The sequence below is a fragment of the Calonectris borealis genome, chromosome 19, assembly GCF_964195595.1.
Source record: "Calonectris borealis chromosome 19, bCalBor7.hap1.2, whole genome shotgun sequence".
In the NCBI taxonomy this organism is placed as follows: Eukaryota; Metazoa; Chordata; class Aves; order Procellariiformes; family Procellariidae; genus Calonectris; species Calonectris borealis.
The window spans coordinates 2,189,922-2,210,781 of NC_134330.1; the positions used below are offsets into that span (position 1 = coordinate 2,189,922).

Genomic DNA, 20,860 nt, shown 5'->3' on the forward strand with positions numbered 1-20,860 from the left:
TAACTTGCCATCAGGAATACACAAAAGGACAAAACGCTGCGATCGGCCTATAAAGATGTAGAACAGTTTTATGGCTCATATGCCGGATTTGATATTTCTGATTCATTTAGACCTCAGTTAAATGATTAAAAATTTTTAAAAAAAGAAAACAGAGCATCGACAAACACCACCCTGCTGTGGGTCCCTCCCGTCCAAACTCTTCCAGACCCCGTTACTGCAGCTCTGGGGCGTCTGGAAGGGTCTGGACGGGAGGGACCCACAGCCACACTGCTGGCCCGGAGCCCCCGGGGCTCGGGCCGGCCTCTGCCGCGGAGAAGGGGTCGCTGCTTTCCGCCCTCGGGCTGTGGGGACGTCTCCCCGTGTCTCGCCCTGGTGCGGCCTACAGCGGAGCGCGGCCCGGCGGAGCCTAACCTTGCGGTTGCCATGGCGGCGCGGCGCCATGACACTCCTCGGGGTGGTTGCTAGGATACCTAGCCAGGCACGTGCTCGGCCCCGCCTCCGCGGTCCCGGAAGTGCTCGCTACTTCCGGGGGCGCCGCGGGGGGTGTTGGGTGTGCGGTGGCATGGAGGTGCAAGAGTTGTTTCGGCGGTTGGGTGCCGGTGCCCGCTTTGACGTGCGGCGCTTCGGGCAAGATGCGAGGCGATTCGGGGTGCGGCGCCACCGGGGGGAGGCTGGGACGGGTCTGGGTCCCGTTCCCTCCGCGACGCGGGTTCCCAGGCCCCGTCTCTTCCGCGCGGCGGGCCCCCATGCCTACCTGCGGCAGCTGGGATCTGGGCAGGGCCTCTCATCCTTTTTCCCTTCTCTCTCCCCCAGGTGGTAAAGGGGAGCGGCGGCAGCGGCTCGCTGGAGAGCCTCGACTTCTTCGGGCGCAAGGAGGGAGCCCCTCTGGGCTCTGGCGAGGGAGGCTGGGCGCTCGCAGGGGCTGGAGAGGAGGTAAAGGGTGGAGACCAGCAGAAGGAGGATGGGAATAACGACGGAGAGATGGCAGGAAAGAGAAGAAGGACTGCAGAAAGCAGTGAAGGGAAAAGAAAAAAGAAAAAGACACGAGGTATTTATATATGTGTACATGTGTCCCGGACAGAATACTCTGATGTAGTTCGTGCTTCTTGCTTGTTTCAGTTTACTTTAAATCTGCAGGTACTGTAGGTCATTTTACCAGAAAAAAAGAGGCTTCTGGGTTCTTTGGCAGGCCTGTGTCAGAGCTGATAAAATAATTGGGTCAAGATTCAGTGTTAAGGCATGAGGATGTGGTTGCTATCCATCTGGAGCCTTCATTAACTTTAGTGAGAATGAGACAAAAAAGGTTTTGAGGTGACCTTTCTTACCAAATAATTTTTGATTGGATTTTACTAATGGAAATCTCAATTTTTTTTGAAACTTGCAGGGGCAGCATTGATGCCAGAGTTGTCAGAAAGTAATGGAATAAAGTGGATGTCCTCTCTAGAAGCAAAATTTGAAGATACAAAAGACAAAAAACCTACTGCAGAAAAACTTGAACGCTTGAGAAGAGAAAAGGTGGGACCACAGAATTCTAATGTAGCAACAGATTACTTGAGTTTTGTGGGTGTTTCATGTGAAAATTGAGGTTCATTTATGGTAATTTTTCTTGGGAGGAGGGTGACTGAGTATGGGGAAAATAACCAGAAGATGAATCCACAGATACTTAGTTTTATGCTATCAAAGAAAGAAAGTTTGTCTTTTGCCTTTTAGATAAACCGCTTCAGAAATCAACACAAGATTAATGTTCAAGGAACAGATCTTCCTGACCCAATTGCCACGTTTGATCAACTTCAAAAGGAATACAAAATCCACCCTAAAATCATGGAGAATATTCAAGCTGCCGGCTTCCGGGTCCCAACACCAATCCAGATGCAGGCTATTCCTGTCATGCTTCATGTAAGTTTTCTGGTACTGCATTTTATTACAGGGAGTATGGCAAAATTTGGAGAGCGGCCTCTCTTTAGGGTCACGGCAGTGGTTAGTTGCACAGCTTAGAGATATATCAACTGCATCGGAGTTCAAACCATTACGATATTCTTGATCTGTGCTTTTACTAACGTATTTTGGGTTAGTCTGCGGTAATAATATTTATGTGAATGTGATTTTGGTGGGGGGGGGGTGTTCTCTTTTTTTCTGGTAAAGTATAACACCCTTCTTGTTTTTCTTACAGGGTCGGGAACTTCTGGCTTCAGCTCCTACTGGGTCTGGAAAAACCCTGGCATTTTGTATTCCTCTCTTGACACATCTGAAACAACCTAGGAACAAAGGATTCAGAGCGCTGATCATATCACCTACCCGAGAACTTGCTAGCCAGGTGTGTGTTGAGGGGAAAGGGGTTGTTGTCATATAGATGTACTTCAGAGTTTTCACTCTGAATCAGTAAAAGAGCAGCTTAATAAATTTTTTTCTTCATTACCCTCAGATATCAGAAAAAGGTAATTTAAACGTCTTGTCTTCCATGAAATAGCTGTGTATCTAGCATCTCAGTCTAAGCTAGATGATTAGATTAAAGGCTCAAGATTCTTTGATCATATTTTAAAACTGCCCAATGCTTAGGTGCTCTTAATACCTACCTTCATATTTGAGATTGCTACAAGAGATTTATCTGTTTGTCCCAAACACAGAATTCCAATGAATAACTTTATATTGAAGCTTTGTTATTAAACTGAAATAAAAATTACAACTTTGGTAGAATTCCATTTTTATTCAAATAGGAGAGGGGGCTTATGGGAGCTACATCGTTAAAGTAAAAATATGGTGGTCAGAGCTGTGAGAACTTTCAGGTGAATAATATGAGTTAGAAAGCTGCATTTTATTTTGCTAAGAAGACTAGACAGCTTTCTCTTAACACTGAAGTCAGGGTGATGTTTGAAACTGTAACTTAGGGATTGCCTGCAGTTTTTCTGGTCAGAAAAGCTAATCAGGTTGGTTTGAAAATTTAATCTCTGTTTTCAGACACATCGGGAGTTGGTGAAGTTGGCTGAGGGGACAGGCTTCAGAATACATATGATCCACAAGGCAGCTGAAGCAGCAAAGAAGTTTGGGCCCCAGTCTTCTAAGAAATTTGGTAGTTGTTTTAACTACTTGAAGTGCTTCTGAAAATTTAAAAAATGTCACTGACTTTTCTCTTCTGGCCTGTGTGGTTTTAAAGAGATCGGTTAATACCACTCAAGATGTGCAATCTATTGCTCAACACTAAAAAAGTAGCTGGCGTGGAAGAAATAGGAAGTGAGCCTGACAGTGGACCCTGTTGAATTGTACCTCTGGCAAATTGGATTGGAACTTGTGTTTCTCAGGGCTCTGTTAGTCTGGTTTATTTTGTGTCTTTTTAAATATTTTGCTTTTTCCCCCCCTATAGATATACTAGTTACTACTCCAAACAGACTCATTTATTTGCTGAAACAAGATCCTCCAGCAATAGACTTGACCAGGTACCGAGATTCTTTATCAAATCTGGCTTTGCTGCTAGCTTTGCCACTGAAAAGCAGATGCATGCATCGTCCTTGCATCTGTGATGGTCTGTTAGAACTTCTCCCTTCTCCACAAGTGACTCTTACTGAAAAGAAAACCTCTCTGTTCCTAGTGTGGAGTGGCTGGTGGTGGATGAGTCAGACAAACTGTTTGAAGACGGGAAGTCGGGGTTCCGAGACCAACTGGCCTCCATCTTCCTGGCATGCACGTCTCACATGGCGAGAAGAGCCTTGTTCAGCGCAACCTTTGCACATGATGTAGAGGAGTGGTGTAAACTCAACCTCGACAGTGTTGTTCTGGTGTCTGTTGGAGCAAGGTAGGTGCGCAGTTGTACTCTGACTCTCTGGTGGTTTTTTCCTTTCCTGGGTAAATTCTTGCTTTCTTGGCATCATCAGTCTGCTTGGTTGTGTGTCTCTGTTAGTCTTAGTACTGCAGGTTGTTTGTCTCCAGAAAAAATTGTGTAGGCGTACAGATCTTTCTCACATAGTGGGGAAAGTGTTGTTTTCTTTTACCCATTACTTTATTATCAAATAAACATTAATCTTAGAAGTGTGTACTGGTGAAATAAGTTTGTCGTGCGATATTTCTCATTCACCAGGTAATATTTTTATCGGGTTTTAGTGTTTATAAATATATAAATAAACTCTAATGGTAGCACACTTCTGTTGCATTTATGGTTTCAGAAACTCTGCAGCAGAGACAGTAGAACAAGAGCTATTGTTTGTTGGATCTGAGACAGGAAAACTAACGGCAATGAGAGAGCTTGTTAAAAAGGTATTTTGGAGAGATCGAGTATGTTCTGCTTACTGCTGAACTGAGCTGTGTGTTCTGTCAGAGACTTATAATTTCCTAGGTCAAAAACTTCTCTGTGACACATGTTAAACCGTTGTCCAAATCTGCTGTACAAAAGGAAGAGTAAGTACCCTATCTATGAAAACTGAGAGGGTTCCCCATTCCTGGTTGTATACTTGAGTCTTGCTTAGGAGCAGTTTGTATTAGCATCTGTTTAATTTTACTTTGCAGTGTGAGTGGGTTCTTCACATTGAGTGAAAAAAAAAAAATCTGTTCATTTCTGTGGATTAAAATGCAGCCTGATGCTTAAGTTGGGAACCATTCCGTCAAAGGCACTGGAGCTGAACTTGCTTAGTTCTGACTCCCAAAGATAAATAATCCTCTGAGATGTAAAATACTGGGCCTGGTTCAGTCTCCTTAGTAGCTCAGTGTCTGTAACCCATAATGGTAGGAAAAGGACTTGAACCTTAGACAAGCTTATTCTTTTGCAGGGTTTTGCTCCTCCGGTCCTTGTTTTTGTACAGTCTATTGAGAGGGCTAAAGAGCTTTTCCATGAACTTATTTACGAAGGCATCAACGTGGATGTCATCCATGCAGATAAAACTCAGCAACAGGTAGGAGGATATAATTTCTTTTCAAGAAACCCTTTAGAAAGAAAGGTAAAAGCAAGAGTGTTGAAATGTAATTTCAGGTAAGTTTGACAGTAAGTTACTGCAGGTTTCCATTTAGAGGTTTAGTTTTATTTATTAACATCATGACAACTTTCAGGAAACAAGTTCACCTCCTTTCTCAAATTGCTAATTAGGCTGTTGCCAAGTACCTTTCCCTTCTTTTCCTAGAGAGATAATGTAGTACGCAGTTTCAGAGCTGGGAAGATCTGGGTGCTCATCTGCTCAGCCTTACTAGCGCGAGGGATTGACTTTAAAGGAGTGAATATGGTCATTAATTATGATTTGCCAACGAGTGCGGTGGAATACATCCACAGGATAGGTGAGTGAGTGCTCACAAATTATGTCCTTTTTCTCATTTCCTAGATCTTTAATGTAGACGCTTTTGTGCATGAGCAAAAATCCTGAAACCAAGCCTCCTCTGTTGCTGCAGCACTAGCTTCTACATCACTTGAGCCGGTTTATATCTGGGCTCAACTTTCAGTAAAACTGTGTTAGTTTTTTATCAGTCTTCTATGAACCTTAAATACTTAAACGCTTCAGACATACCTGTGCTTTTCATTAAATAGAAACAATCTTTGGGGATCGGCTGCTTGGTAGTATTCTTAGTATACTAACACGCATCAGGAGGCTGGGGCTGGGAAGAGAAATAGAATTAAGGGAGATATTTAAAGTAAAATCTCTACTCTCTGCAAAATTTGTGTTTGACAGGTCGTACTGGAAGAGCAGGGCACACAGGAAAAGCAGTCACTTTCTTTACAGAAGATGATAAGCCTTTATTACGGAGGTAAATTGGAAACATGATATAGCAGAAATGTTTTTTGTGTTTTGTACAGCATACTGCTGAACCATATGGTTGCGTCTGGTACCACACGCCTCGTAAGCACAGTATTGCCAAGCTCTGGAAACCCCTCACTGCTGTAAAAAGCTCTTGCAAATAGAGGGAGAAAACTCTGTATCAACATGGTGGAACTGCAAGGTGGTACCACAGTATGGGAAGACTGAGAACATTTCAACATTTCAAGGTTTCTTTTTGAAGCCTTTCACTAATGCAGCAAGAGAGAAACTTGTATTCTTTCACTTCTTTCAATCATGTTGCCAATAATGACAACATGATGGCTTACTTGGTAGCACCTTTCAGTGCAACTCAGTTCTTCTGACTTGAACCTTGCTAAAGGGCAGGTTCCACAGTCTTTACAACTAACTTTGCTCTTGTTCTGGTTTTCCTGAATCATTTGCCATGTAGAAAGTATGACTACCTCATGCTGTGCTTTAGGTTTTTTAATCCAGCTCTTTAACTTGCTTGTGTCCAAAATTACTTGGTACGATTCTCTGTTTTGGCCTATTGCTTTTTCTTCATCTCCTTGAAGACTGTACTCGCCTAGAGTTTAAATTTGTTTAAACTATCCAAATGGACTCATTAGTTTCATTTAAGCCTTTTGTATCTTTTTGCTTCTTCCTCACCTTACTTCAAACTTGCTTTTGTGTCTTTATTTCTTGCTTTAAAAAAACCACAACAAAACAAAAATACAGTAACAAAACAGACAGTTGTTAGGGATTGCTGTTTTCCACAGAAGAAGCTTATCTGTTGTCCAAGCACTCGCTGCCGGAATTAATGTCTTCCCTCCTCTCCTTTCCAGTATAGCCAATGTTATTCAGCGAGCTGGCTGTCCTGTGCCAGACTACATAAAACACTTCCCCAAACTGCAAAGGTATGTTCATTTGAATACTTTACCAGTTTGTTTCCTGTTTTAAAAGCCTGCATGAGTGGTTACAAGCGTTACAAAAGATCTAGTTGTTTGCAATATAGTTGCAGTTCAGCTGCAAAAGGAATTTTAGACAGGGCGGTCCTGGCAGTTTTTTACCTGCACAAAAATGGAAACAAAAAGAATTCTTGACTTACTCCAGGTTTTCCTGGAGTTAACTATTTTTCTGTGAGTTCCCTGAAATCTGCTTTAGACTTCCTAGGCCCATACTCATGAATTGGGCTTCTGATACATGAAAGTAAGTCCTTTACTCTTTTGAGTTACCTTTAGAAAAATTGGTGTAGGGGTGTACGTATATAGATATGTATTTTTTTAATTAGTGCTTTTTTTCACACTTTTTCATAACTTCTGATAGTTTCTAAAACTAGAAATCTTTTTTTATATATATATATATTTGTCTTACATATTTAAAATAAAGTTTGTTTGAATATCTTGGAGATAACTAGTGGCTGAACTAGTCTTGGAATAAACAACACTGAAAATATATTCAGACCCATAAATCCCTAACAACCAGTAAAGGTTTTCATTATCTGTTTTATTTACTTTGGATATTAATTTTTGCCCTTTAAAGTAATTTAATCCTTCTTCACTAAATGTTGTTCTCAGCAAACAAAAGAAGAAATTAATTAAGAAACCATTAACAAGAGAGTCCATTTGTACCACCCCTCAGTGCTTCTTAAAAAAAGCCAAAAGAAAAACGTAAGTACTTTTTTCTCAAGAGGAGGTAAGAGATGCTGTTTATCCAGAAAAGGCCCAGCAAGCTTCCTCCAAAATAACCAGTAGCTTATTTGGATGGACCACTCAGTCGTAATGATTTTAGTGATGGTGAAGTTTTAGTGTCAATATCTCTTCACTGGAAATTGGTTTTATGCCGTCAGTTTGCCTTACGTGGTGCCATGTATCAGGTGATAGCAAGCTGAGTTTAAACCATTGGCCTTAAAGGCAGACTTCAAACTAGCTATCATTTGACAGAACTGCCTGCTTCTCTGCTGGCGAAGGGATGGCTTTGATTTTAACGCATGGAGTATTAATACAAGAAGCAAATCTTAAGTTGTAATGACCGGAGCTCATAGAAGATTGGCACGTAGCAGTTTGGTAGTAGAAGTGGTCATAAAGAACACCATTACCCACGCTTTGGAGTGTTGCTACCAAAGGATTTATGTTCAGCTGTACTAACGTGATGTAAAAAGACTAATGTCTGTGTCACTGCTATATGCTTCATCTTTTTCTATATATAATGTTCAGGTGTCTTGGTCTCCACTGTGTTTCTTGTAGGAAAACTGCAAAGGAAAATGTTAAGGAAAAAAAGAAAGTTAAAGAAGATAAAAATGGCAGTAAATTACAGACTGTTTCAAAAAGCTGAATAGCAACAGACTACTCGTGAGCTGGGGCCCATACTGAAGAACAGAAGAATGAAGATAGCGGCAAAGGGGAAGGGAGAAAACTACTTCTTATGTTTCCTTCTGGGTGAGGATGGATGTTCACATGCAGGAAAAGTCTCTACTGAAATACCAGTAGAGGATTCCTGAATGCTTCTTATAGAAGCTGAAGTGTGCTCTTGCAGTAAATGCCTTGTGTTTCTGAACAATAGTTCAAAAATAGCATCTGTTTGTGTTACTATCACACAGTTTTGTATTGCTCCTTGGAAATACTGTCAGTTCTGTGTTCAGATCATCCCTAATATGTTTGTCAGACTTCCAGAAGATTCAGTGGCAGAAAACACAAAGCTTTCTGTTAGGCTTGATAAATGCAGCTGTCAGAGACTTCCCTGGACACTTTAAAAACAGACCAAACCAAACCCACTTCTATTGTAAAAAGTAAAGCATTGCTCCTCCTACTTTTTTTGCTTCTATAAAATAATTTTGGAATAACTAATACTTATGTGTCTGTAAGCTCTATACTGTTTCATATTTAAGTCTCAGAACAGAATAAACAAGGTCATAAAAGATTCTAATACAGGTAGCTGTCTGTCTATACAGCCTTGACGGAACAAGTCTGCAGGCATTATTCCATACCTATTACACAAAAAGGCCAGGCTCCTCCCGTTTTCCAGCTCCTCATCTGCTATCTGTGTTCCCCGTCCACTGCTGTGTCAGAATTCCAGTAATGCAGGAATGGCTTCTCCTTTGCAACTATAATCCTCCTTTAAGCATGTGTTCTTGTGCAGGATTGTCTTCCTGCTTTGTCATACTTAATCCAATTTGGAAATGGATCCCAGGTCTGTGTGACTCGTTTACAGCAGAGCACTGTTAATTGCTCTGCCCAAGTGACAACTGTGAAGCTTTGTGAGAAATTGATGAAGACTTTCTGCATCCTGTTTTGCTTATTCCTGAGCCAGACCGAAGCTGAGTTGTTTTTGCTTTGTTTGCAGAATTGCATCTTATATTTGGGTTATATAGGAACTAATGTCTTCATTTTGACATCTGTGGGCAAATTTCCCTGTATATTTTAATAAAAATGCAGTCATATATTCTGATAAATACCAAGTTGCCTGCTGCAAGATATTGATGACAGATATGATGTGGAATATGTTTAACAATTTGAGTGAGAAATAACCAATATTCACCTTCAAAGGCCCTGCTAATACGTAGAATAGATGTGCTTATTCCAGTAGTGGTAGCAGGAAAGAAAACAGTTTTCGATCATGAGCATCTTTGTCTTGTATAGCAGGGTGCTAGAAGATGCTACAGTTCTCTTTCTGAGGGACTTAGTTTTAAAATGAGAGGTTGAATTTCGTTTAGCTCTTTCTCTAAGTCTGGGTTTGATTTTAGTGTGATTTCTGACACTGATCAGTAGCTTAGCGAGACGTTGCTCAGGATTTACTCCCCTGTGAAGTGCTGGAAAGCTGTCACACTGAACACCCTCTCTGCCCGAGGGTAAAGGACAACTCCAGCACTTCCACACTTTGTCATCTATTTTAGCAAGCTTCGGCTGGCCTTACAGAGAGAGAGGAGCTGCTTCTGCACAACTGTGTGACTATCTAGTAAACCATACCGCACCTCATCGGGAGCGCTTCTTTTACAGCACTTCGGAGGTTTTTGGCTGGCACCGTGTAACGCAGTCATACTCGGCAGGGCCGTGTTGAGCAGCAGCTGGGGGGAGAGCTGCGGCTGGCTTTCAGGTCAGCCATGGCCTGTGTGTGCCCCACCTCCCCTTGACGTTCGGGCAGAAGGGCGGCACTTTTTCACGGAAAAGAGCTTTGTTTAGGTGCCTGAAGTTGACTTTATCAACACACAGCCTCGACGTTAAAAGCGTTCTTGAAGAGAAGGCAGGGCCCCGCTCCCGCTCCAGGCCGGCCTCGCCCCGCTGCGCGTCCCCGCCCGCCTGGGTGCATGTTCCCCCCTCGGCCGCTCCCCGTGGGGCCGGGCCGGGCCGTGGGCGGGCCGCGGCCGGGCCCGGCCCCGGAAGCCGCCGCCGCTCAGCTGACAGCCGCTGCCGGGGCCGGAGCGGGAAGATGGCGCTGCGGCCGGGACCCGGCGCGGGGGGCGCCGGCGGGGCGGCGGGCGGCGGCGGAGCGGGGGCTGCCAGGTCGGTGGTGGCGGGGCCCGGCGGCGGAAGGCCGGGGCGGGGGAGCGGGGCTGGAGGGCTGCGGCCAGGGGGGATGTGGGGCCGCAGATGAGGGGCGAGGGAGGCGGAGGTGGGGGGGACGTGTGGAGAGGAGGAGGAGGACAGATGGGGTAGAGATGGGGGGGTGTGGGGGCAGAGGCTGCGGGGCGATGGGGGGCTGAGGGGGACACGGGAGGGGCAGAGATGGGGGAGCTGGTGGGCGATGAGGGGGCAGAGGTGGGGGGGAGACTTGTGGGGTGGGGGCTCGGGGAACAGTTGGGATGTGGGGGCAGAGGGGTCAGGGTCCAGGCGGGGTGTGTGGGGTCCCGGGTGGGGTATGCGGGGACCCAGGCGGGGTGTGGGGGTCCCAGGTGGGGTATGCGGGGTCCCGGGTGGGGTGTGGGGGTCCCAGGCAGGGTGTGGGGAACGCAGCCGTGGTGGCTCCGCAGCTTGCTGGGATTTATTCGCGTTTTGGGAGCGCACCTTATCCCCTGGCTCGTCCGGGCCTGTGGCAGCAGTGTCTGGGCTCGGGCAGTCGTAGCCCACTTGCCATCAGGCTCCACAGCCGCAATCTCAGATGTTGGGGCGGAAAGGAGATTTCACCAGCCCTGCTTGGGTGCCGCTGGTGTCGGCAGCGATAAATGTTGCTTATCGCCACCGGGCAGGTTTGAGGCCGCTGCGGGACGGAGCCTCTGCTCGCCTGCTGCTGCTGTGGGGAGTTTTCCCCTCCGTCCCACAAAGGGCACTTCAGCGAAGAGGGAGGACTGAGGAACGGTGTCAGGAGAAAGAAGTAGCGGTAAATGAGATCTGTGAACGTGTCGTTCTGTTTTTGGAAAGGTTAGGAAGCTGTATTTTGCTACCTTTGACGACTTAGTAATTTTTTTTTTTAATGTAGGCTCTTGCGTGCTATTTATCTATTGTCCTACTTCTAGGGAGGCTGGGTAAATTTTGCATTTGACAAATAAATTCACTGAGTTGTCTTGGATATCTGAAGCCTACAGTTTTGTCAGTGTTACTGGAAACGTGAGGAGGGGAGGTCTGCACCGGGGCGACCTTCACCCGCAAGGCACGGGTCCGGGTGCCCCTGACAGCTGTCTGAGCCGGGTCGCTGCTCTGCATTGGGGAAGAGGCATCCCAGGAGCCTGGAATACTTGGGAAGAGAAAAGCTGAAGCGTATATGTCTGCCTGTGCATGCTGTGGAAGGGATGGGAGGCTATCTTTGTGTTTCTCCAGGTATATAAATCTGAAACAGTTCTTGCGAGGGGCTGGATAAACCGTCTAACCTCTTAGAGCAAGGCTGCCTGCTCAGCAATTTAATAGGAAAGTAACAAAAATGTTGTCAGCAGAATATAGGTTTTGAAAAATAAAAGGATTTAAAAGTCATTGTTTCCCGTTGTTGGTATTTTGATTTCTTTGGGAATGAAGTCTGGAGCTAGAGGAAAAGTTCCATTCTCTGTGTCTGTGTGGGTTCTTTGCCTTGTTTCACTTTAATTTTTGTGGATTTCTGCCATTCAAAAATAATACGACAGTCTCTGTTGTGTTGATAGAGTTGTACTGAATGGGAATTAAGGGGTTGAAAAATCCACTTGTAGATAGGAAATGTTATGTGGAGCTTTTATAGTGAAGTATGAATACAGAAGCGGAGTTGCTTCTCCCCACACTCCTGCATTTTGACTGAAGCTGTTGGTTGGTTTGTTTAGGTTTTTTTGAAGCTCTATATTTAAAGTAGTTATCTGATAGGAATTTACAGATTTATATTACTACTTGAAGAGTTCTGTTGAGGGTAATTGCTTCATTTTCCTTATATTTATTTTATTTTGTGCAGTCTATCACATGTATTACACTTTCTTACTGTGTTACCCAAAGTATTATGGCTAGTTGCATGAACCTAGGTGGTAAAGTGCTTCTGCTGTTGAGAACAACAGAAATGTCTGCAGATGCACTTAAATTCATTGCGGAAATAAAAAGGAGTAAGAACCTACATTAAAATAGCATGCTTAATAGTAGTCAACAAATCTATATATTTTAAACATCTGGGGTCATAAAGATTTCCATTGTCTAGAAAGTGCATTTGGTCATTGTAGAGCATACAGTCAGCTAGCTATAAATGTTCTTTTAGCCCCCAGGTAGTATATTGATCCTTACAGGCTGCTTAATTTATCATGCCCATCTTTTTTTTTTTGTTTTTGTTTTTTTTTTTTCAAAAAAGAGACTGTTCTAGTTTTGTCTGTTTATTCTTAATTCTCCTGTCAGTGTTGTTATTTTGAGATAACTGGAATTAAGATGTTTTCTTTAAACAGAAGTTACTTCTGACATTGCTTCTATCGCTATATGGTTATCAAGTTCAATGTTTTTCTATAGTGCTTCAGTTAATCTCACAAATGACTGTGCCTTAACTTGCTTTCTCAGCGATGAGAATCAGCTGCTTTAACTAAATGTGTGTAGGCATTTCTTTTGCATCTCCAAAAAGTAGTTTAGAAATAAAGTTCCTGTTGCTTGAATAAAGAAGTTGATGGGGTTTGTGTATGTGCATGTGTGGCTGATGTTGGCAATTGCACAGCTAAATCTTGGAGCGAGGTCCGTGATGAATCCGAGCTGCATGTACAGAGTTCTGTAGGAGCTTGCTTTGCTACTTTTAACTAGCTCTTCCTCCAGTGCCCTCTAATTAGCTCCAGGTTTTTTTGTTGGTTGCTTTTTTTTTTTTTCCAACAGAGACTTATAAATAAACCAGGAGCTCTGTAGAAAGGGATAAATATTTAATAGTGTGGCCTTAATTTGCTTCCAACAAGCAGTGGTACCTTGCTATGCTTGTTCAGTTTACATTATGTTTGCTGATTTGGAAGAATTCTTGTTGACCGGATTCCCCAATACTAAGGGAAAGCTGCGAACACTTTTCCACACTTGTGAGCTTTTCAGAAATAACTTTTAGTATTTCATCATTCTGACTAAACTAAGAATAGTGTATTTTTATGATGCCTAAAACTGCTGCACTTGCAGATCTGGCTTACGACAGAAGCCCTACGCATCTGAACTTGCACACGTTTAAGGGGGTATATTGCCGAGGAGGCACTCTGTACTGACAACTATTTCCATAGGTGAAACCAAATGCGGGCAAAATCCAGTTAATTCACTGGGCTTCAGCCCCTGAGTGGAGAAAACAGCTTTTCTGACCAGCACTGGAGTTCCGTCATGGGTCCCTCTGTGATTCTCAGTCAGCTGTTTGTCTTCATGATGTTAGTATTTGTACGCTAAGAAGTGGATTAGAAATGACCGAACTGAACGCCAGTCAGTTGAATACACCTTGGCCACTGTGTGAACCGAACCCAATCCAGAGAAGCCGGGCACTTGTTTTGAGAGGAGGTGGCGTGGGTCTGCACAGCGCTTCAAAGAGAGAAACCAGAAATTGTGGTGATTGAGGATGATAAGACCTGGCCCCGGTGGAAGGCGTCGGTGCGTGTTAGTTGTGGAAGGAGAAGTTAGCAGGCAGTGGTCAGGGTAAAAGAAGAAGCTTCAGTATTAAGAAGATTCTGAGTTAGAGCATGAAATTAAGAGTAATATGGGTTGTCTTGGTGACCGTGTAACCTGCTGTCTGTATAGTGGGTAGGTGCAATTTGCTCCTGGATAAATGCATAATTTAAATTCCTTATTTTATCCTAGTAGTCATATTACACAGCTCTTTTATATTTATAAACCAGGTTGGCTTTCGGAACTTCCTGCAGGTTTTGAAAAACCGTCTGCAGTCATTTGAGATAGCGTTTTCTCCTTTACTCTTAGGCAGTTTCTTTTACATCCACCCTCATGCTGAGGAATATTGAATATCTATAAGCGTGTTTCTCTTTCATGGTATTTTGATGTAACAGCTGCCTGGGACACTGAGTGAGGTTCTTGTTTGGTAAATTACTGCTGACGTGGGTTTCTGAGAGTTGCTTGCAAATGAGACTTTTAAACTAGGTCCTTTTTTGCTGTTTGGCAGCGCAGCACGTGCTTCTGTTTGAAAGCGAGGGCTAGGCGTTTCCATTATGATTTCAGTTGGAATTTTAACAGTTCTTCCCCCAGGTGCACTTGGCCCTTGATACTTGAATGGATATTTTTTCCAAGGCACTATTTTTCTTGTAATTAGTTGTAACAGAGAAAATAGAAACTCCATTATTTTGTGATACTTAGTGTTTCAGAGAGGGGCAGAATGCAGAAGCGGTGGGGTTTCATGGTTTGTTTCTCTGCAGAAAACTGTTACTAAGCAGCTGAGAACTATTGTCTGGTGCAGTTAGTGGTCTTGCTGAATCAGATACTTCCGACAGGAGATGCTTATTCATTCTGCAGTGCTTGAAGGCCTAGCCTACGCTAGCAAACTGACCTGTTACCAACCTGCATAGGTGCCGAAACTCTCTTGTGGGTGATGTCGATGAGTCAAAGCCATTTTAGTGCTGCCGTGGAGGATAAGATCTATTTCTTCCTAGCTTTGCAGCTGTGACAGCGCTGACGGTGCTGGTGGGAGTCTCCGGTGCTGCGGGGGATCCCTGGAAGCGGTGGCCTTTTCCCTGCGGTGGGGTTGGGTTCTGCAAGACCTGCAGGAGCAGATGAATACGCTGACCAGAGGGTGGGAGGCTTTGGGTGGTGGTGTTGACGTGCAAGTTGAGGTAGCTTTTTCATTCATTTATATTTGCACTAAAATTATAGACTTTCATGTACCCTTTTTTCCTCCTCCAGCTTCATGTTTCCTGTCGCAGGTGGTTTAGGCCCCCCTCAAGGTATGTATGAATGTAACATTTTAAGCACAAAGTTCTTTGCTTTGGTTAGAAATATTAAACAACTTAAAATAGTTCTGCACTGATGCTCAGAAGCGTGATTATTAATTGAACTCCATAGCTGTTTCTCCCCTTGAATTCAGTACTGGTAAGGTGACTCTTGCAACTCTATTTATAAAACTTTCTATGCAATGTTGAAGAAGCAGTGTTACCAGAATGCTAGATGAAAGATCTAGGAAAACTATATCTCCATTTTTAACCTGAATTTGCCTTTAAGATTTTTGTGTTATTTTGAGTGTGGTATTTAACCTCTTTATGCTTCACCTACCAGCTGTGTATACCCATATTGTGTGGGTGTTGCAAGACCTGGTAAATATTTACAAAGCACAGCAAGACCCTGGGACAAGAGTCACAACCTGTGTGGAAAGTATTAATACAATAGGAGAGCCTCAGCCTTAAATTACCTTTGTTCTCATTCCTGTTGCATTGCTGTTTAATTAATGGAAAATACAGAGAGAACTTGTAGGGAAAGTGGAGAGTTTTCTTATAAAAAGTCTCAGGGACTGATTTATGGATTATTCCTGCATGTGTTGCGTCCCTCCTGGAGTGCTTTTGCGTGTGATGTTCAGTTATGCACAGTTATAAGGTGTGCTGGTAACAAATGTGTGTTAGCGTACGTCTCCCAAGATAGCAAAATATGAGATATGAAAATACTGAAACATAATCCAGTTGGCTTTATTCAGTGAATTAATACATTCCAGCTTGATTTATCCAATTTTGTTGAAGTTTAGCTTTAACTGGCAAATGTTGTAACCATTCTAATATATGTAGTGGCTAATTAATCTACAGACAAGTTATCCAGCCAGATCAGAGTGTGCAGTTGCGTTGTGAAATGATAAGTTTATTTCCCAAGACTTATCTTCAAAAGCTGCCAGTTTGTAAGTTTTCTCTTTCAAGAGAAACGAACAATTATCAGCACAGTCAACCTGATTAATTAAATCTTGTTAATTGGAAATGGCCCTTTCAAAAATCGTACGGGAAGAAACCCGCAGAGAATCCGTAGGATGGTGGGAGAATTCATCAGCTTAGTTATTGGGAAAGCCCCATAACATTTCTTCCCTTAGACTGACCAATATCTAAACTAAGGAAATTCTGTAGCTGCCTGCACTGTAGCATATTCTTTTATTTTTTAAACAGTCCAGTAAGAGAAGAGTTTTTTTCTTTCCTTTGCTGGTTTATTTAAAAAAAAAAAGGGGGGGGGGCGCAAAAACCCCAGCAACCTTTAACACTAACCGGGAGCTTACCTTGTTTAATGTTTCATTGTAGGGATGATTCCTATACAACAGCAAGGATTTCCAATGGTTCCTGTCATGCAGTCCAATATGCCAGGCATGATGGGAATGAATTATGGTTCTCAGATGCCTCCTGGACCCATGACCATGCAGGTGTGTGGCAAAGAAATGTGGAAATGAGATACCTTGGTGCTTGTCTGAAAGGTGGCAGCTGATGCCATAGTCCTTTCACAACTGCAGTGGGGGTAAGAGTGTGGAACTTGGCTAGAAACGGAAGTGTGGGAATTAGTCCGTAGTGGGACATCATATTTTGTAGTATTCTCTTTGAAGATATTTCCGATAATTTAAAGAATTCTCCAAGTTTCACTGGGATCTGGGTAGAGAGAGTGGGGGAGTTTGGCATACATTACTCACTGTTGTAGAGTAGAGAGAAATGAGGGTGTAGTGCAAGGACAGCGTCAGTAATATTTAAAGTAACTTGGACCTTATAGCCCACTCAAAGATGTCAGAATCTGAACTTTCATTTCATTATACGTGTTATGACACCAAAGTGTGATAAGAGAAGCATGGTCTCTGAATAGGAAAGGAAACAAAAGCGTCAGCAAGACGTTGAAAAACTACCAGATGCCACCTACTCCAAAGTGTGGTTAGTAATAGTATTGAATTGTTAAGTAACTGTAATTCAAAACCCCCACAACATACCTCTTCTGTCTTTTTAATTTTGCTTTGTGCTTTTTCTTCTTTTGCTTTGGTTTTATGTACTTACCGTTAAGGTGGCATATTGTGTAGTATTTTAAATGAGACCTTTATAAGCTGATAAGAAATGACTGTGTACACAATCTGAATTGTTTTATCCCTTTGTAACTCAAATGCTGGAGTTAATAGAACTAAGTTTCCTGAGTGCAGATGGCAATTCATAAACTTTTTTTTTAAATACCTTGTTCTAGGGAGCAAGGAATCTCTTAAATGTGCTGTATTTTCTCACATGACTGGTTTTCCCATTTGTCCTACTTCCTGTGTTTCATTCTCATTCTTTTTCTTGCTTAAAGTAACTTTGTCTTTAACTCTGCTGTTGCTAATTGAGGAATAAGAATGAAATATGAGGAGCTAATACTATGTTTTCTCTCTTTTAATCTTTTGTTTTCTATTTAGCACCGTATGTGCTTGTGTACAAATTTGCACTTTGCTGAAATTTAATGTTTTGGCAGGGCTTTGTAGCCAAATTGCTATGTGACAAAGTGAATTTATTGAATCTTGCCATCTCCTTACGCTCCTTTCCCTTCCCACCCCCACCTGGAATTTATTAGATTAATTTTGTAAAATTTATAGTAGGAAGATGTTTTTATGAGAGCTGGTCTAAAAATAATAAACAACTTTTTTTCTCTTCCTACATGTTCTGATAGCAAATACAAAATGAATGCTAAGAAAAGTAAATTATTTTCTGGCCTCTTCTATATTAGGCAAACTTTGCTGCTATTACTGTACCAGAATATATTTCTCAGCAAATGTTTCTGATACAGATGCAATTTCTTCAGACAAGTCTCCTCTTGGCTGTTGTTGTACACTGTCTCCCTCCCTTGGACCCCTGGATAAGCTATCTTTGCAAGATGTCTAGACCACATTTTGCCAGCATCCGTGGTTTGTTAGGAGTGTGCACCTCCAGCGCGGAATTTAAAAGTATTATGCAATCACGTAGAATAGGAAACAAAAAACCCAGGAAAACCCAAAAGCATGGTACTGAACCATGTGTAGCACTGTAGGGTGCCTGTAACCTTCCTGCTCTTGACGTAGGTTGTATGGATGTGAAGTCTTGATTTTTGCGTTTGAGCAGAAGACCATCCTGTCTTCTAAAATCCTCTAAGAACTGTAATTCATTATTGAGAGGGAAGAGTGCCATCTACTGAATGGCCAGTGCTTTGTTCTGTAATGGCTGGTCTGTGCTCAGAGACCGCTCATCCAGCTGTACTTAACGCTCTTCATTTCATGAGATCTGTCTGGTTCACAATTTGGCAGGGTGTATTTGCCAGTGGTTTGGCTTTTTCTGTGGGGGCGGGGGGGGAAAATCTTGGAGTTGTATTATTTATTTTGTTCTAGGGTGGCATGCCCTTAGGGCCGATGCCAGCAACTGGAATGCCTTACATGGGACAGGCGTCTTTCTTGGGAATGCGTCCAGCAGCCCCGCAGTACACCCCTGACATGCAGAAGCAGTTTGCAGAGGAACAACAGTAAGTGACCCTTTACTGACTCTTGGGAAATTCTTCTTTTTTAAGGGGGAGATGTAGTCTGGAGGGCTGGTCCACACAGTAAAAATATCGATAGTTTCTCTAGAAAAGTAGTCCATTTAGGGCTGTAGAATATTGTTGAGATCATTCCATTGCATCTGAAGGGTATCGATGAAGTTAGTAGTGGCTGTCATACAGCTCTGAGGAAAAGTGGAAATGTGTGTACTAAGCCGTCTGAATTTGAGACAGAAGAAATGAAAAAATCAAGCAGAAGCTTGACATGAACATTACTCGATAATCTTAAAGGTCTTTTCCAACCTAAATGATTCTATGATTCTATTGTAATGAAAAATTATTTTTAAATTTTTTTTTTATCATTTTGTTTCAGGAAGAGGTTTGAGCACCAGCAGAAATTCTTAGAAGAAGAAAGAAAACGCCGCCAGTTTGAAGAGCAGAAACAAAAGCTGAGACTCCTAAGCAGTGTGAAACCTAAGGTATGTCCTAAATACTAAGTGGGGTGTTTCTTTCTTCAGTTTTTTTAAATAACTTTTAATGGATGGTCTCTTTCAACAAGCAAATAAGTGGGGAACTTATATGAGACATCAGATTACATCTCGAAAAGCATCTGGAATAGTCCGTCCTTTACACGCTTTTCGTGTAATGTAAACAAAGTCTGGTGTTGAAAATGAAATCAGCTTTTGAAAAATAAACCAACCTGGTGTGTAACATTTGGGAACAGATTGAGTTTCTAGAATAGAGAATGTTTGGTTCCTTGTTTGTTAACTTTGTCCAAAGTTTTGGACACTTGCAATGAGTTCGAAGGCTCGTATCTGCAAAAATACAAATATGTATATTGTGTGCATAAAGCTATGTCTAAAGACTGAGAAACACTGTTATGGTGTAGTCTGCGAAATAAATGCTTTCTAAATATGGGAGTTATTGTTGATATGCTTCAGGAAGGCACTGCTGGAGAAAGAAGGGTTTAATCTAACAGCAGGCATTGCTAGTTTTTGTACTGAAGAAGTGTGGATATTGAAAGAAAACTGAGCTGTTCTGTGAATTTTTCAAAATGTGTTCTGTGGTGTTTCAGACAGGTGAAAAAAGCAGGGATGATGCTTTGGAAGCCATTAAAGGAAACTTAGATGGTTTTTCTAGAGATGCTAAAATGCATCCAACACCAGCATCACATCCAAAAAAGCCAGGTTTGTCATTTTTCTCATCTTCCAATTGAACATAAAACTCTTAATGTTTGAAATCCTCAGCAGGGGGAATTAATTCCAAGAAGTACTTTCATTTGGTGGTAAAAAGTGAGTGGATTAACTGTTGTGTAAAATAAATTATCATTCTAGCAACTGTTTGCTTTGTCATGTTATGAGGGTGAAATATTAGATATCAGCTTTTATTAGAAGACTTGAAATCTTTAAAAGATAGCTTAATGTGCTGTGCTTAGTGTGAAATGTTATGAAAATTGATAATGCATTTGTTCTTTTCTAGTCAAAGCGTTAATTAATGTTTGGCAGAGTGCTTTTGAAGCTGAGAAGTGCTATACAAGTGCTGAGAGTGATCAAAACATTGTATAAAGACTGCAGTGTATTGTAACAGCTGACTTGTGTACCATTGCCTGGGCATGGTCAAACCGAAGGCTTTTGTATTCTCTTCTCAGTAATTACTACATTTGTAACAATTACTACTAAAGATTTCCTGTGCGTTGTAGTATAGTTTGTTCTGTGTCTAGCCTGAAACAAAGCCTATCTAGGCAAACCTTTTCCTATATAAAATCTTTATCTCCACTGTGGATTTGCTCTTTGATAATTTTGAAGTTACAGGTGGTTTCTGACAATTTTCCATTGTCTGTTGATTTGCCCATCCTACGTCAGTTTTGTTAAAATGGGTAACTATGGAAGGGATCAAGCAGAAAATTGTCTAAATGAGTATACATTTCTTTTGTATCTTATGATACATTATTGAGTTTCTGAGGATAAAACATTCCTCTGAGGGAGACTGTCCCCCCGCGCACACCCCCGTTATGTCTGGTTTGAAATATTACTTCTTGATTTGTTTTGACCCGGTCTGTTTAAAACAAATGGAATACTTTCATAGCCAGTGTTAAGAACCAAGTTTCAATCAAAGTGTTTACATCATAAAAAACTGGGAGAGAAGATGCATGGTTGGAAGTGGCTGCTCGGTTTTACCTTATGTGCTTGTTATGCTGACAATAATAACTCTTCACATCTCTGTGAAGTAATGCATCCACTGCTATTTCCCCTCACCCATTTCTGTGTGTACCTAGTATTTGCCACTTTTCTTACCTTTCACCCATGAACCTTTTTCATCATCGCTTTGCATTGTGTGTTCATT

The 20,860-nt window shown here is 42.3% G+C and overlaps 2 protein-coding genes across 10 annotated transcripts in view; both read left to right on the forward strand.

The window, feature by feature from the left end:
* Positions 1-500: 500 nt before the first annotated feature.
* On the forward strand, positions 501-8,653 carry DDX52 (DExD-box helicase 52). Of its 3 annotated transcripts, none has more exons than XM_075168355.1 (15): positions 501-649; positions 814-1,048; positions 1,385-1,515; positions 1,711-1,896; positions 2,171-2,314; positions 2,956-3,067; positions 3,359-3,431; positions 3,584-3,787; positions 4,155-4,245; positions 4,755-4,877; positions 5,103-5,253; positions 5,643-5,718; positions 6,572-6,643; positions 7,304-7,396; positions 7,973-8,653. In XM_075168355.1, the coding sequence occupies exons 1-15, from the start codon at positions 563-565 to the stop codon at positions 8,058-8,060; spliced, it is 1,866 nt and encodes a 621-aa protein (XP_075024456.1). In that variant the 5' UTR covers positions 501-562; the 3' UTR covers positions 8,061-8,653. The 3 variants fall into 3 exon arrangements, with proteins under 3 accessions (XP_075024456.1, XP_075024455.1, XP_075024458.1); XM_075168354.1 differs by having other exon boundaries at positions 7,943-8,134; XM_075168357.1 differs by lacking the exons at positions 5,643-5,718; positions 6,572-6,643; positions 7,304-7,396; positions 7,973-8,653 and adding an exon at positions 5,768-5,956.
* A 1,484-nt stretch (positions 8,654-10,137) lies between these two features.
* The window catches only part of SYNRG (synergin gamma), a 44,300-nt gene continuing 33,577 nt past the window's right edge, over positions 10,138-20,860 (forward strand). For 6 of the 7 annotated variants that reach the window (XM_075168358.1, XM_075168359.1, XM_075168361.1 and 3 more), the window contains exons 1-6: positions 10,138-10,225; positions 14,951-14,991; positions 16,315-16,433; positions 18,375-18,505; positions 18,891-18,996; positions 19,593-19,704. In XM_075168358.1, coding sequence (XP_075024459.1) covers positions 10,152-10,225; positions 14,951-14,991; positions 16,315-16,433; positions 18,375-18,505; positions 18,891-18,996; positions 19,593-19,704 — 583 coding nt within the window. In that variant the 5' untranslated portion in view covers positions 10,138-10,151. The other variant, XM_075168360.1, reaches the window with a different exon arrangement.